Source organism: Coenobita brevimanus, chromosome 82 (genome assembly GCF_032717465.1).
Source record: "Coenobita brevimanus isolate Jiangsu-jjx chromosome 82, ASM3271746v2, whole genome shotgun sequence".
Classification (NCBI taxonomy): domain Eukaryota; kingdom Metazoa; phylum Arthropoda; class Malacostraca; order Decapoda; family Coenobitidae; genus Coenobita; species Coenobita brevimanus.
Window position 1 is genome coordinate 2,469,994 of NC_137035.1, and position 17,936 is coordinate 2,487,929.

At 42.4% G+C, this 17,936-nt stretch overlaps 1 protein-coding gene across 1 annotated transcript in view; it reads right to left on the reverse strand.

Moving 5' to 3' along the window:
• The window catches only part of LOC145409656 (glutamate receptor ionotropic, kainate 4-like), a 107,859-nt gene that overhangs the window by 25,456 nt on the left and 64,467 nt on the right, over positions 1–17,936 (reverse strand). Inside the window, exon 18 of the mRNA XM_080280007.1 lies at positions 6,891–6,957. Coding sequence (XP_080136133.1) covers positions 6,891–6,957 — 67 coding nt within the window. The remainder of the gene's footprint in view (positions 1–6,890; positions 6,958–17,936) is intronic.

Here is a 17,936-nt window from a genome sequence, read left to right on the forward strand (position 1 = left end):
AAGATCGTGCTAGAAGAGTGAGAGAAGAGTTCTGGACAAATGTAGAAGTGTGCATGGAAAAGTTTGGAAGGAATGATAGAGTGTTTTTGATTGGTGATATGAATGGTAAAGTTGGGAATGTGAAGGTGGATGGAATAGTTGGTGAGTGGGGTGTGCCTGCTGAGATAGATGAGAATGAGAGTGCGTTAGTAGACATTTGTGCTGGGAGGGGGTTGGTGATAGCCAATACCCTCTTCAGGCATAAAATGATCCACAGGTATACATGGCGAGTGATGAGAAGGGTGGGTGGTGAATTGAGTGAAAGGAAGGCAATGATTGATTATGTGTGTGTGGATGCGAAGATGTATATTGGATGCAAGAGTTTATAGAGGTTGGGGGAGTGGACTTTCTGACCACTACTTGGTGGTGGCCAGAGTTAAAGTTCAAGTAAGATGGAGGAAGAGAAGAAGGGAAGGACGAGAGGAAGGAGTAGTTGCAAGGAGAGTGGAAAGGTTACAAGAGGATGAGAAAAAGGCAGAGTATAAGAGAGAAGTGGAGGAACGATTGGGTAAATATGAGTTGGAGCAGATGGGGGACGTGGAGGGTGTGTGTAGAATATTTACAGAAGAAATATGTGCAGCATGTGATGTGGTGTGTGGAAGGAAGAGAAGACGGAGGGGGGTGCAAGGAACAGCGTGGTGGACTGAAGAGGTGAAACGGGCTGTGGCACAAAAGAAGAAAGCATACAATGAATGGATGAGAAATAGGGGCGTGGAAGAAGTTGAGAGGCGGAAGAGAGAGTTATATGTAGAAAGAAAGAGAGAGGTGAAAAGATTAGTAAGAGAGAGTAAGAAGAGAGTGGATGAGGAATTTGGAAGGAATTTGAGTGTAAAGTGGAGGGACTGTAAGAAAATGTTCTGGAAAGAGGTGAAAAGAGTAAGACAGGGTGGAAGTGAAGTTAGCAGGGGAGTGAAAGATAAAAATGGTAGATTACTAGTGGAGAAGGGAGAAAAAGTGAGCAGATGGAGAGAACACTTTAAGGAATTGTTGAACGTGGAGGATGGAAGTAATGCGAGTATAAGTGGCTGGGGAATGGCTGGAAGAAGGAGGGAGGTGAGAAGACAGGAAGAAATCAGTAGGATAGAAGTTGTGGAAGCAATGAAGAATGTTAAATCAGGGAAAGCCCCAGGAATTGATGGAGTGTGTGGTGAAATGCTGAAGCATGGGGGAGAGATAGTAGTAGAATGGATGTGGAAGATGTGCAGATTGGCCTGGGAGGAAGGTAGAGTCCCGGAGGATTGGAAGTCAGGTATAATTATTCCCTTGTACAAAGGAAAAGGGGAAAAAGAAGTGTATGGTAATCATAGGGGCATTTGTCTTCTTAGTATAATAGGAAAAGTATATGGTAGGATACTTATTGACAGAGTTAGAGAAAGAACAGAGAAATTAGTTGGAGAAGAACAGGGAGGCTTTAGGAAGGGAAGAGGTTGTGTAGATCAGATATTCATTCTCAGATCTTTAGTGGAAAAGTTTCTAGAGAAGGGAAAGAAGTTGTATGCGGCTTTCATGGATTTGGAGAAAGCATATGACAGGGTGGATAGACTAGGATTGTGGAAAGTGTTAAGAATATATGGAATAGATGGGAAGTTGTTGAATGCTGTGAAGAGTATGTACGATGGTGCGAAGGCTGCAGTGCGTGTGGATGGTGAACTAAGTGAATTTTTCTCTTTGAAAGTTGGTTTGAAACAGGGATGTGTCATGTCTCCATGGTTGTTCAATCTGTACATGGATGGGGTAATAAAAGAGGTACAAGGTAGGGTAGTGGATGTTGGAGTGGCCCTGGTGAGAGAGGATAGTGTTTGGAAACTCCCTGTACTGTTGTTTGCAGATGATACCGTGTTGTTGAGTGAAGACGAAGGGGAGCTGCAAGGCTTGGTGGATGAGTTTGAGAGAGTGTGTAAGAAACGGAATCTAAAGGTGAATGTAGGGAAGAGTAAAGTGATGGTCTTTGAAAGAGGTGAAGTCAGTGAATGTACAGCGAGGTTGGATGGTGAGGAATTGGAAAATGTGAGTACGTTTAAGTACTTGGGTAGTGTGATGAGTAAGGATGGAGGTTTGGAGGGTGGAGTGCTTGAAAGGGTACAACAGGGAAGAAAGGTTGCTGGTTCTTTGAAAGCAGTGATAAGAAACAGGGAAGTGAGCATGGAAGTGAAAAAGTTACTACATGACAGTATTGTGATACCAACTCTAACGTACGGAAGTGAAGCTTGGACGTTGTTGGAAGGACACAAGTCAAGAGTGAGAGCAGTGGAAATGAGTTATTTAAGAGGAGCCTGTGGAGTCACATGGAGAGACAGGCTGACGAATGAGGATATAAAGGAGCGTTGTGGTGTTGATGTGGATGTGATAGGAAGCGTTATGAGGAACACACTGAGGTGGTTTGGCCATGTGGAGAGGATGGAGGGTGAAAGACTGACGAAGAGAGTGTATGTGAGTGAGGTGGAGGGGGAAAGAGGGAGGGGGAGGCCGAGGATGAGATGGAGAGATGGGGTGGAGAGGTATATGAGAGAGGGGGGTGTGAGTTGGGAGCAGGGGAGTGAAATGGCGGGGGACAGGGCGACTTGGAGGCGATTTGTTTGTGGCCACCCCAAACGGGATTGAGGCGTCTGGCAATAGATAGATAGATAGATAGCAGTATTTCTTCAGGTGAATGTGATGAAGGAATAACGCTTAAACATGAAGCGACAGAACCTATCCTCATGTTACAGGATTTTCTGGAAACAAAAGCTCAAGGTAGATCCGAAGTTAAGATTTCATATGAAGACTCGCAGACCTCCGTGACTCACCCTCAGCCAAATAAAATCCTATGATCTTACTTGGAATAAAACACACAAAAACACTAGAAGAACACTAGAAAAACAATGGAAAAACACTAGAAGAACACCAGAAAAAACACTAGAAAACACTAGAAAAACGCCCGAAAAACGTCAGAAAAACACCAGAAAAACGTCAGAAAAAACACCAGAAAAAACACCAGAAAAACACTAGAGAAACGCCAGGAAAAACACTAGAAAAAGCACTAGAGAAAAAACGCTGCTCTTACCTGGAATAAAACACTAGGGATGAACGCGATTTTGAAAAGGCTAATAAAGCAAATACGCACAGAGAATTAGACTTGAAAGAGATGAATGTAACTGAAATTAAAGAAAAATATGAGGAAATGAGATGCATATTTTAAAACTGCACTTACCTTTGAAGACGCCAGGATATTCTTATAAGAAGAAGAGAAGGACACTCATCAGAACATATAAACACTTGGAAAGGCAGAAAGTCAGTTAAAAATATCACGCTACGTTTGTCAAGTTTTTTTTTTCCTCCGACGAAAAGAGTATGTTTTCACCCCTGTTTGTTTGTTTGTTTGTTTGTTAGCAGGATCACTCAAAAACTAAAAGAGAGATTTGGACCAAATTTGGTGGGTAGATAGCCCATGTCCAAGGGAACAATTGATTAACATTTGGGGCCGATCCGGATCGTATTACAGAGTCTGGATCGGAAAAACACTTTTTGTGAAACCCTAACCAGTGATGAGAAAACCTAACCCATTATGAAGAGTGATTTGGAAATTATGTTGTCCTTGTCGGAGAGATGCGCTCCACTGAGTGTTCTTCTGAGGGGGAGAGAGAGAGAGAGAGAGAGAGAGAGAGAGAGAGAGAGAGATGCATCCTGGATAAGGGGAGAGACGAAAGAACAATGGATGTGATCAGGTCGCATTCTTCGTAGAACAGACAAATGCTGAACCACCAGGGTAACGAAGTTGTGGCAGGGAGGTGGAGTGAGAGGAAGAGGCGGGAGGAGAGTGGAGCAAGATGGGACTGACCTTTGCTCTGAAATGAACTGTCTCAGGCTGTTGATGATGATGATGATGATGATGATGAAGATGATGATGATGATGATGATGATGATGAAGATGATGATGATGATGATGATGATGATGAAGATGATGATGATGATGATGATGATGATGAAGATGATGATGATGATGATGATGATGATGATGATGATGAACAATGTTTTTCCCTGTCAGGTATTTTTATTTAGCTATGCGATCATGATTTTGCATATAGTCTAGGAATATGTAGAACCTCATGTGTGTGAATGAAGTCAAACACACACACACACACACACACACACACACACACACACACACACACACACACACACACACACACACACACACACACTTTCAACAAATACATTAAATCACACCTTTCCAATCATCTCCCCTCTTAACACCTGCATGTACGTATTCTATTTCCACCTGCTAATTCAGCAACAGAAATATGAGTAATAGTATGGCCACCTGATCCTGCAAGTACATAATCAGACTATATTGATGGAGTTTTATTTAATTCCCTCATTTACTGAGTCACTTTATTTTTTGTTTCATTTATATTTACTGCTGCCACATGATTTTATTCGGCTAATATTGGCAGAACAATAAAGAAGAGTTACTTTGTTTATTCCTTTATTTATGATGATTTATTATTAGTGGTTTATTCCCACTGCTGCCAGAGGAATTTATTCAGCTTATTGTCTTTATTATAATAATGTATCCTCAGTTTTATTAATGTCAGTTCCAGAAGGCTTTATTTACCCTATCGTAGTGCTTTATTTGTGAAAGGATTAAATTAATGAAGGTTGTATCTAATTATTTTTGGTTAGTAAATCTCTCTCTCTCTCTCTCTCTCTCTCTCTCTCACACACACACACACACACACACACACACACACACACACACACACACGCTCGTTACATATACAATCACATTACCCTCATGTTTTTAATAGCATCATCAAAGCATTCATTATAGCCATTGACGCTTCATGTTAAAATGCTAACGATGCCAACACATATTAACTGGGCATATCACACACACATATACATAATTCTTTGCTGTGGTAGTGACAGTGAGGTGTGTATGTGGTGGGGGGGGTCGTGGGTGTGAGTGTTTGTGTGCGTGTGTGGGGGACGGTCGTGGGTGAGTGTTTGTGTGTGTGTGTGTGTGTGTATATGTGTGTGTGTGTGTGTGTGTGTGTGTGTGTGTGTGTGTGTGTGTGAGAGAGAGAGAGAGAGAGAGAGAGAGAGAGAGAGAGAGAGAGAGAGAGAGAGAGAGAGAGAGAATCATCAAGGCCAAGTGGATGATTCTGTTTGTTTTTCCTTTACCCATCAAACGCGTTTCTTTAGATCGGGAAAGACTTGTGCAACTGAAGAGGTTAATCATGTCGTATCCAAATTCCTAGTAAGTCTCCTGACCTGAATAAACTCACATGAAGGCAGCAAGATAAAAAAAAATGTTATCGGATTGAAAGGGTAAGATAGGCGTAGTGAAATGGTTAGCAACTTCAATATCCCTCACTCACAACAGGAGGAGTGTCCATAGCTGAATGTAATCGTTTGTTGGCAGATAAAAAAAGAAAAAAAAGTAAATCGTGGTACTGAAGTGATTTTTCTTTTCCCACCAATTACCTACATTCCATTTTATCTCGGCTAACGTCAGACGATCCTACGATGCGAAAGGAAAACCAAGGATACGAAAATTTAAAGGAAAAATAAAAATATCGCCCTTTAGGTTTGGCGAAAAATAAAGAATTTCGTGCTTTATTCCAACTTACGAAGGACAGTTTTATTCAGCTCTTAGAAAGTCAGCGTCGCTACAAAGTACAACACACACACACACACACACACACACACACACACACACACACACGAGCCCTTCCCCTCCCCATAGTACATAGCAAGTTAAGCTGATTAGAAATACCTTCGGTTATACTATACCAGGGGACCAAAGACACTGTCCAAGCTTTCCCACCGTCCTTATATAACTGTTACGTACTGAGCAATAATCACCTCTGTTATGTAGTGCCACGATACCATAGACAGTCCAAATCTATCTTCTTATTCCCGTTATGTAACTACTAGAGCTGATTTCAATTGCTCTTATGGTGTGCCTAGGGACCGTACACACATTCAAAGCCTTATTACTACATGATATAACTGCAAGAGGTCATTAGAGATGCTGTGTATTATGATTTCACGGGACTGTAATTACACTCAAAGCCTTCCTATCGTCCCTGTAGAATTGCAAGAGCCAAGGGACTGTAAACATCTTCCTGGCCTTCTTACCCTCCAATTCCTATGTAAAGGCAATATAGAAATGTCTCATTATCGCATCCCATATCTTCCTACTTTCTCTACCAACGAGTATTGATAATCCACAAAAGTACACACACACACACACACACACACACACACACACACACACACACACACACAGAGGGAGAGGGAAGCGAATGAATGTCGGTATCACATGAACAAGCGCTGATACACTCAAAATCCATAATTTTTTGCACCTCCGCGTCTCTCTCTCTCTCTCTCTCTCTCTCTCTCTCTCTCCCAGTCAGCGAGTTTTCATTCTACCTTCCTTCCTCTTTTCTCTATCAGGGTCTGATTTTTCTCTGGTTTTTGAAAAGATTTCACTTTTATGGACTCACAAGCTATAAAAAGGCGACAACGCGAACTTGAGAGGATTCATGAAAAGCCTTTGTTGATGGCTTAGAGAGAGAGAGAGAGAGAGAGAGAGAGAGAGAGAGAGAGAGAGAGAGAGAGAGAGAGAGAGAGAGAGAAATTACTCGAAAACTATATACTGTACGGTAAGAAAAGTAAAGGTGTAGGTGACGCCATGAGGCCCTTAGCCACGGTACTAACATCAGTAATTAAGACCTTTGAGCCTGTGACAGCTTTATCGTCCAGGTTACCACAGTTACCTTCCCTAGCTGTTACCCTACTTACTAATATTACTTACTAGCCTACAAAGGGTCGATGAACTCCACAGACAAATGGGGTCAGTTTACCGCAATAGGATTTGAACCGTGGCGCTTGCTGGCAACATCGTAGTCAGTAGTCTGGATATAACCACAGCTACAACAACCACAACAAGTATTACAATTATCGCAGTCACCAAAATTACCACCACCGCCATCACAACTATCACAACCACAACTCAGCCACCACCACAACTACCACAGCCACAGTCACCAGCACCATAACCACCACTACCACAACTACCACCACTACCATAATTACTACAACTATCACTGCTACCATAACCCGTCCTGAAGTAACTCGCCAGAAGTATATGCGGGAAGCCGGTCAGAAAACAAGAATTAAATGGTGTGTGTGTGTGTGTGTGTGTGTGTGTGTGTGTGTGTGTGTGTGTGTGTGTGTGTGTGTGTGTGTGTGTGTGTGTAAGGTTTAATTGTGTCCAAACGCTGAATAAACCCAATTTCCAAGCTTGGTATGACTGGATAATTTGTAATGACGTGAAGGAAGTGATTACCACATTACATTTACATCGATTAATTAACACCGGAAATACTCAAAATATTCTAGGGCATAGGTGTAGTGTTCACCTGTGTCTCGTAATTTATCCACAAGGTCAGCAGGAATCGTACATCCGAAACGACGTAAAACTAAGCCCATGTTCTTATAGGAGTTTCTTGGTCAATATTAGCCAAACAAATAACGTTCTGGAGTTTCTCAGTACACCTTCAGGACACTCTGTATAAGATGGTAATGTTCCTAATTATTTAAATACACGGATATATTCTGTGCAGGGGAAAGACGTTAGAATATGTCCTATTATTCACAGTAAATGGTATGCAAATGGCTCCGATATTGGATAGAAGTAAACACTTTCCCGGGAAATGCCCCTCCCCCCACCGAACCTCCCAACTTTATAGCCTCGTAAAGTTTTTCCCCCTCCATCATGTTCCCTCCACTCTAAACACACACACACACACACACACACACACACACACACACACACACACACACACACACACACACACACACACACACACACACACACACACACACACACACACACACACACACACACACACACACACACACACAAACACATTTTCAATAGCAGTCAACATCCGTGCTACCTTTTGCTCTCCCTCCAACTTTTCCTAACAGTAATATTTTCATGACAACTACACGACGCCTACCCAGCACAAATGAAGCGACTCACTACTATACAGTTGAGGACAAGAATGTGCCTCTTATTCCATCGTTTGTACTTAATGCAGATCCTGTAATTTTCCTCCCTGATGCAGCATAGAAGCAGAGTCAACTATGAGCAGAGAAATACGCCAAGCCTCTTTCAACTTTAGAATATTAGCCACCAGAAGGAAGTAAGAAGAAGTAAATGATTAGACAAGCTTTTCCCGCTAACTGTACTTTTTGCATCCTTTCCTCAACTTTTCCTACCAGCAATATACTCATCACAACTCTTCCCATCCCCTACAAAACACACATGAAGCTACTCCCTCTTGTAATCTGTATCCGTCCGTCCAGCTTTTCCTACCAGTAACATACGTATTATTCCCCGTGCTACAGATGACACAAGCATTGATCAGACTGTACTGTGTTTTTCCTGGGTGTTGATGCAATATGTCAACTGGTACTCAATACACACAACTCCAGTTACAATTTCGGTCACCAGAGGGCTCCAGAGGCATCAAGGACCATTTATCCTCCTCCTTAATGTTCTTTTCTTAATCATGTTAATTCATTTAAGACCGATAATCGTCCCTGCGTCGGTTGAAGCTCCAGTAGAGGGTAAATGATGTTATGGCGGGATCCAGCGAAATACAGACAAATAAGGACAAGTCTCCCTCTCCCACCTCAATAGTTGGCCCAATAGCTGAGCCACAGGGGAAATCACCCAAACATGCTGCTGGTCCCGCCTCACAAGCCAATCCATACCTGGCTGAATACAGGTGTTATTCTGGCTGCTGTGAATATAAATAACGCTGGAGAATGGAGTGCCTTCATTGAGCTTCATACTATTGTTACATGGACAGGTAGTGGAGCTGTATGACTGTCAACAAATACATACTCTGCTGTACAATATCACAGCAAATGATGGTGCTTAAGGATATTAATATCCCACACACTGTTGCTATTGACTGTGATCCTAATGTAAAGAATAAAAAAAAGATAAAACAGTGAGACCTCAGCTGGCAACACCCGCATCCACCAATTGGTCTAAGGGTCAAGTGACTACGCTCTGACCCTGATAATGACCTCCACAAAGTTTTAGTCTGTGTCGGATAAATACTGTTGAAGCTAACATTGCCTTGTGACCTTAACCTTTAACCAAGCCATCTACAAAAATAACTGGTCATTCTCTTTGGTGATCCTCAAATCATTCACCAACTTTCATCCACATAAAATCAAAATTATTTTATCTACGAGTATTTGGTTCACATACAAAAGCAATGATCGGACGTTTCCCTTGCCTTATGACTTTGAGGTTTGACTGGTTATTCTGTAAAAAAATCCTTTTGTTCTTGCCTGATCCCTAACCCTTCCCTAACTTTGGTGCAAACCGAATCAAAACTGCTTGAGTTGACCTTCCTCGTGACCTTGGCTTTTTTACCATTCCCCGCGACCTTGTCCTTTGACTGACTGTTCTTAAATTCGATTCCTTTTCTTCTTGCCTTATTCTCAACAGTTCCACAAAGTTTGGTATATATATGATACAAAATGTTTTAGTTGAACTAGCCCTTTGGACTATTGCTCTAAAAAACAGCATATTATTCCTTGGCTGACCCTCAACACTTCCACCGTTTGGTTAAAATCTGGTTAAAACTGAGCTTTGTTGTTAATATCCACACACACACGGGTCAAAATTTATTCACTCACTGTAACTTTCATCTTAGAATGATTCTTATCAAAACTGAATCAGTTCTTTCCTGTCTTACCCTCAAACGTCCTCCCAAATGCGATTTAAATTGGGTAAAAACTGATTCAGCTGACTTTGCTAGGTCGACGTTTTACCTCCTGGCAGTACAAAAAAAAAAAAAAAAAAAAAACACAACGTTTAAACTTACGGTATTTTCCGGCACGTAAAACAGACAGCATATTCGTATCATAGTCTGGCATAATTGTATCCACTTGCTATCTTTACTCCATGCCATGGTAAGTTAGGCAGCTCACACAGCGGTCATTTATTCCATTTTGTTCAGTGATCCCCCGGAATACGACTCAGTGCCGTGAAATGTCCTGGAAAAATGCCAGACTCAAATGTGCGCTTTTTTCCCGCTGGACTGTCTAGGTCATGTCCGGGCGAATTTTGTGTTTATTTCGAAGTTGTGGGGGCGATGCATCGGAGACCGGGGAGAGAGCAGAATCAAATCAAGCCTTGTTTGTTTTGTTCTGTGTACCCTGTTCGTTTCCTGTGTTATATTGGAGCCTGGGGGAGTATTGTGGCTTTTCCCCTCAATAGACATCCTCTCATAACAAGTCGAGGTGGATTAAATCAAGCCAGTGTGTGTACAGTGAATCGTGCTCTGTTTTGTGATGTACTGGAGGATAAACTTCAAGCCTCCCATAACAAGTCGCTGTTCTCTTTAATGGACACCCTCTAATAACAAGTAGCGTGGCTGTTTCCTCGAGTGGACACCCTCCCATAACAACTTGAGGTGTACTGTGTAAAAGCATGTATCATCCTTACTTCCTTTTACCTGTGCCCTGAGATGCAAGGTGTATGAGAGCGTTCTGTGTTTTCTCGTTATTTTGTTTGCAGCAAGCGTTGATATAAACCATCGCCACGTTCATACAGGGAATTCAGCAACGCCTATTTTAACAGGGTGTATTCCCCCCGCACTGTCCCTCCACCCGCCATCATGCATATCCATTCCACCCACTCCTTTCCATTCAGACCATACTTTTTTTTTAATCCTCCGCCCAACTTTTTAGAAATAAATGCTCCCGCTGCCAATGCTAAACTTTACATAACACCCTGTTCTCCCATCACCCCCGTCCATCCCTCTCCACCGACGCAACACTTTTCTTCCCTCCATCATCATCTTAGCTTACCCCACCGTCATTCACATTTTCACCCTACAACACTCATCTTGGCAGCGTATACTCCCCTCATCTTGCCTTCCTGCTCGTGCCAGCCGACTCCATCTCGCTCACTCCTGTCCACTCCACCCACCCCACCAACCCTAAACGACCTCAGACCTTTCAAACATTTTTTTTTTTTGTGTAATTCTTGATTCTATGAGACATATAATGAGGTTTACGAAAGCTATCATATTGCGTATCTAACCTCCTAACCTCGAGAAGTCTCCCCTAAGTTGAATACAATCGTCTGGAGGAGGCAAAAATATATTGCTAAATATGTTATCAAATGGAAAAAATTAACTTTCAAAAACCTGCATCAATTCAACAGACCAGAATATACAAACGACTTAATTCACGTCGAGTCATCTGAAAATATGTGATGGATCTTAACGGACCTAAAGGGAACTTCAAAGACCAAAATGTCATGTATCAGGAAATACTGTACTAATAAGGCTGATTTGAGGCACACGCCCTAACCTCCAATCCTGGGGCGAATATTTTTTGTCCTTATTCTTGCTACTTTCACTACCTGTCATTCACCTTACGATAGACTTTTCGAACTGTAGTAGATAGAGAGAATGCTTTACCCCCTTCACTGGATAGATCTCTTTAAAGCTGAATACAGTCGTTTGGTAAGAGGAAAAAGGGGTCAGGATCAGTAGACATGAACTGGATTGATATTCGTTGACCTAACCTGACTTTTAGAATTGACCTGAAAAGTGCATGGTTCGAAAATTACTCCCTCAATAATGTTCACGAATCTAGCCAATTTATTCGATTTGGTATAAGTAAATAACGTGCTTGGATATAACATAATAAAGTCAGGTATATAATTCGAATGGATATAGCCAGAGAATTTGTTATATTCCTCATGTAGAGTAATATTTGATGGTGGCAGTGGTGGTGTTGTGGTGGTAGTAGTGTGGTGGTGTGGTGAAGTGCTGAAAGCCGTAATGGGTGTCACGTGTTTGAAGTGGTGGTGTTGTGGTGTGGTGATGTGGTGAAAGCCGTAATGGGTCACGTGTTTGAAGTGGTGGTGTTGTGGTGTTGTGATGGTGTGGTGATGATGGTGGAGTTGTGGTGTGGTGGTGGTGGTGATCGTGCTGTGGTGTGCTGTTGTGGTGATGTGGTGGTGGTCGTGGTTGTGGAGGTGTGCTGTTGTGGCATTTTGGTCGTGATGCGATGGTGTGGTGGCACTGTGGTGTTATTCTGTGGTTTTAGTGATGTTTTGCTCTGATGAGAGCCGTGCGTAGTGTGCAGTAAACAGTCTGCAGTAAATAGTGTGCAGTAAGTAGTGTGCAGCATGTAGTGTGTAGGAAATAGTGCGAAGTATGTAGTGTGCAGCATGTAGTGTGTAGGAAATAGTGCGCAGTATGTAGTGTGCAGTAAGTAGTGTGCAGTAAGTAGTGTGCAGTAAGTAGTGTGCAGTATGTAGTGTGCAATAAGTAGTGTGCAGTATGTAGTGTGCAGTAAGTAGTGTGCAGCATGTAGTGTGCAGTTGATTCTACTACCACGTTTGGGTTCACTCACTGTCCATGCCTGCAGTTTAATATCAGACACCAAATATGCACACAAATTCGGTACAGTATAACCCACATTATTTACACCATTTAATAACCAAAGGCATTCGCTCAGACCAGCAAAATGTGTATCTGTGTATGTGGGTGTTTTAGAGGGTTTGGGTAAATGCAGGCTTTTGTTATAATGTTTTGTGGAAGATCTACTGTTGATTTCGTTGTAAATTAAAGTTGTGAAGGTAGTTGTGTTTGTTTTGCTTATTGTGTGTATCTGTCTGTCTGGCTGTCTTGCTAGCTGTGTGTCTGGCTAGCTACTTATCCATCTTTCTATCTACTGTCTGTCTGTCTATCTATGTATCTGTCTATCTCTGTTTTTCTGCCTACCTACCTACCTACCTTCCTGTCTGTCTCTATCTACACCTATATCTACCTACCTGCTTCATTATGTTATCTCTCTCTCTCTCTCTCTCTCTCTCTCTCTCTCTCTCTCTCTCTCTCTCTCTCTCTCTCTCTCTCTTCACTTAATTCCCTCCTCTCCAGGGAACTCAAGTGAACTCAATCATTCTCTACCTCTTACGGCTAATTAGGTAACACGTTTGATCTGTTTCATCCTTGCACACTTTTCCACTCTCATGCTCCTAACACCATCTTAGCTTTAATTTATTCTCTTTAAGTCACTCCTTCAATCTTCCGTTTTTGGTCTGTGTCCGTCTCTGTCTTTATTTTTTTTATCTTTGTCGTCTTTGTCTATTACTTCTGTTTCTCTTTGTCTGTTCTTGTCAGTGTCTGTCTCTGTTTGTAGTTGTTCCTATCATTTTTTCCATTTACTTTCTGTCTGTCTTTCTCTTCATGTCTGTCTTTTAAATCCAAATTTACAGCATTATTTTTATCTATTTATCCGCCAATGACCTACTGTGAACTTTATTTTGGTTAGCGAAAGATGGTTTAACTGTTCCCAGAAGAGAACTAGGTCATCAAAATATTAAAACTTTCCTAATCATTGCACTGGTCGAGGAAAAAGATCTACGTATATTACTCTTCCTCATTACGGTGTAAAGGAAGAGCTGGCTGTGGAGGATGGGAAGGAGGGGGTAGTATGAGACGGTGAAAAATGGTCAGTGACGGGGTGGAGAGGACTGTGGTTGAGGAGGGAAGGAGGGAGAGAGGGAAGCAGGAAAGTGATTTAGGAAGGAGGGAGGGAGGGAGGGAGGGAAGGAGGGAAGTGATTTAGGAGGGAAGAAGGGAAGGAGGAAAATGATTCAGAAAGGATGGAGGGAGGAAAATGATTTAGGAAGAGGGGAAGGAGGAAACTGATTTAGGAAGGAGGGAGGGAAATGGTCTTTGAGAATACTTCATGCAGTTTCACAGTGAGTCTTAGTAACCCTCACCCCTTCACTACGAGACGTCCTTCCAAGATGAATAAATCGTCTGAGGTTAGCAAGACAAAAAATGACCAAGAATTCATCGTATTAAAGTGGAGGAACTAAGTTAATCACGTACTGGTAATTCAGTTTTAATACACTCGCGAGAGATGTATAGTTCTACTCGACGAGTTGTGTGTGTGTGTGTGTGTGTGTGTGTGTGTGTGTGTGTGTGTGTGTGTGTGTGTGTGTGTGTGTGTGTGTGTGTGTGTGTGTGTGTGTGTGTGTGTGTGTGTGTGTAAGTTAGGTAAAACATACAAATAGACCCCACCTAATCCCTTAAAAAGATTATTGTCTCCCATTTCCACCCCACACATCTCACCCCAAACCACCAACATTCAACTTAGCTTCAATATATTACACTAATTATGCACTGAAATTATGATGCAACACGATGCCTGTGACTCTAATGGTCCCGCAATTAAAGGAGGATTATGTGTTATTATGTGTGAGCTGGTTGATTAGTTGGTGATTGAGTAAATTGTTCTCCGGGTGATTGTGGGCATTCGTGGTGTGAAGTGTTTGTCCTGTGGGGTGACCTGGCGTGTATGTTGTGATTGTGTTTGTGGTGTGAGACTGTATGGATGTAGATGTGGGTGTTTGAGGTGTGGTGAGGTGCGGTGTGAGATGCTGTGGTGTTGTGTGGTGTGGTGTGATGTGGTGTAGTGTGGTAGGATTATAGTGTGGGGTCCTGTGGTGTGGTGCTGTGTAGTGCTATATGGTGTGGTGTGATCTGCTGTGATGTGGTTTGATGAGGCGTGGTGTAGCCTGGCGTGGTGCGGTGCAGCGAGGTGTCGCGTAACATAGTGTGGTGAGGTGTGGTGCGGTATGATTATAGTGTAGGACAGTGTTGTGTGGTGTGGTGTGGTGTGATGTGGTTTGGTGTGCTGCAGTTTGTTGTGGTATGGTGTGGTGTGGTTTGATTATAGTGTGGGGCAGTGCTATGTGGTGTGGTGTGGTGTGGTTTGGTGTGGTGTGGTGTGGTGTGGTGTGGTGTGGTGTGGTGTGGTGTGGAGTGGTCTGGTGTGATGTAGTCTGGTGTGGTGTGGTTTGGTGTGGTGTGGTGCAGTGTGGTGTGATGGGATGCAGTGTGGTGTGGCGGGTTGCAATGTGGAAGCATGTAGTATGATGCAGTGTGGCCAGAAAGGTGATCTAAGGCTATGCATGGTGTGTGTGTGTGTGTGTGTGTGTGTGTGTGTGTGTGTGTTGAGGGGATGACTGGTGTGTATGTCTTGCTTTTGATCCGGCGTCAGGGAAAAACATATATACAAACAGACTAATCGAGACAGAATAATGCAAAGCTGTGATGATCCAGTAATATCCACAAAAAGCATCAGTCAGTTAACCCTCAAGAAACAGACCAAATCAGTCGTTACCTCTCTGCTACTGTACAGCCGGACCGGGACCCACCCCCTCGCTGTCCAATATGCAATGGTCCTCAGAAGAAGGATTAGATCAGCGCCAACCAGCTGCACAACGATCTATTAGAGTCAGTAATGTGATGCCCTCAGTGACCCGTGATTCATCCCGTATAAAAAAGCACAACACGCCGACACTCTCTCCACTCAGACAATTCCACGCGAACTGCCAGCCTTGCATCCACACCGCAAATCCTCAGTTAACAGATAGTACATTCAGTGTTACACTATCCAGCGCGCCTAAAGTACAGTACGTTTTCTCTAGGAACACTTAGCCTCGGAAAGTCATCAAGTACGAATTATGTTATTGGGTACCAGTAACTGTGCAGCAACTTAGAAAAAAAATCATAAATGAATTTGTGAGAAGTTGGTTTTTGGTGTCAATGTTGCTCCATATTGCTGATGCCACCAACACACTTTTATATATATCTTTACAGCACAAATATAATTCATTCTTGCTCCACGCAGACAATTTACATTCAGCTTATGAGTTTTTTTGTCATCTATGGGTTACTCCAACACAAAGACTCATCAAACGCTGCATCGACCTGCCTCGTTCCGAGAACTATACGTAGGCACGAGATGAAACTATCGGGAAGTATTAGGCGACGGTGTAACAAGATAGTTTCATTGTGTGTGTGTGTGTGTGTGTGTGTGTGTGTGTGTGTGTGTGTGTGTGTGTGTGTGTGAGAGAGAGAGAGAGAGAGAGAGAGAGAGAGAGAGAGAGAGAGAGAGAGAGAGAGGCGACCGGGGACCATTAGGAGATAGAAGTTAGGGTGGAGGATGGAGGTTCCTGCCGATACCTGCTTTCTCTTCACTCCCACCCTCTACCATAAACCCATACAACCAAACAACCTAATTCTACATTAATTTTGTTGCAACCAAACTCTCCTTCATCTTACCGGAGCACCAAAGTAGCTAGAGAGTGAATGAAGACTATATTTACCCCTCCTCCATCCTCCTGTTTAAAAGACTTCCTTGAACTGAATAAACTTGTCTGGAGATGAACTAGAGAAAACTGTGATCGTAGTGAGATGGTTAATGATTTTTTTCTACGATATTACAGTGGTCATCGATAACAAAATGGAGTAAATAACACACAAGAGAATATTAAATTTCTCACAGAAGAGACGTATTGGCAACTTTTTCTCGTTGCCTCCGAAGCGTGACGTAGGCCTGGGGTGTCTCGGCGTCATTTCCCACGAGACGCGAACCGAATTCCGCGTTGCTGCTTCGAACCACACCTCGTCCACCTAAGCCTTCGAATCAGATGGTGTTTTCAATCGTCTGCTTTTGCTGCCTTCATATTATTTTCAGATTTTGGAATGAATTTGGGTAGGAATAAAATAGAATACACCATCGGACTGAAGGGGTTGGTCTATATTCTACATCGTGTATTTTTAAGTAAACCCATTCAGTTCGGTGACTTTTTTATGTGTTATTTCAGCTGACAGACGAATTTCCTCATTTTTTTTGAGACTTTTTCGAACTGGAGGGGGGGAAAGGTAGATAAAATCCCCAGTAAGTCCTTCACTACAACAAGTGGGATTTCAAATAAAAAAAAAAAACGTCTTGAGGCAGCAGGATTAAAACAAGAAATAAGTAACTTGACGGTAGGGGTTAAGGGCTGATAAAGACAGTGTGTGAAAGCAGAGTTGATGAGAGAATGGGAGAGAAGAAGATCGAAAACGAGGTGAGAAGATAAATATTGCAGAGGATTACGGGGAAAGAGGAAGACTGAGAGCCAAATGGAAAGATTACATGATGTAGAAGGGTACATTCAGAAGCAATAATCTTTACCAGGCGATTTTATTCAGCTTAAGGGAGAGGTCAGTTTGAAAAAGGATTTACAAGGACTGTACCTAACCCCTCCAGATCGAATAGTCTCCTCTGAGCCGAATAAAACCGTCTGTAAAGAGGAAGAATAACTCAAAGGTGACCAAGGTAAAGAAGCTATGTATACTGTATATCATGCAATAATGAAGACGGATAATAAAACTATATAATTCTTTTTATCTGTTGCGTTAATAAAGTCAGAAAGGACTATACCATACATATTAACAAAGATAGAAGCTTCGAGTATCTAGTGACAAATTCCAACTTTACCGTCATTGTACTGAAGGGGCTAACGACAAAATTAATCGGTTATTTCCACTACATTTCTAAGTGATATATTTCTCGTCATCAGTATTCATCACTGAGTCAGTGGTTACTGTTTTTTTTTTTTTTCATTATTTCCTGTGCACTTGATCTTTCTATATATATCCTTCCACCAATTTTTTTCTTCCTCAGTCTGTTTGAAACCCCACCACGACTTCTTCCATCTATCCCTGTACCATCCATCCTTCAGTCTACCTTTGCCATCCATCCATCTATCATTCTCTCAACCATCCATCTTACCATCCATCTCTCTACTGTACATCCTACCATTTACGTCTACCATTCACCGTTCCATCTATCTCTCCGCTATATAGTCCTCCATCTGCTTCTACCACCCGTTCTTCCATCTGTCTCCACCATCCGTTCTCCATCTGTCTCTATCATGCATCCATCCATCTAACTCCAATACCCATCCTTCCGTCTCTGCTATCCATCCTTCCATCTGTCCCTACCACCTATCA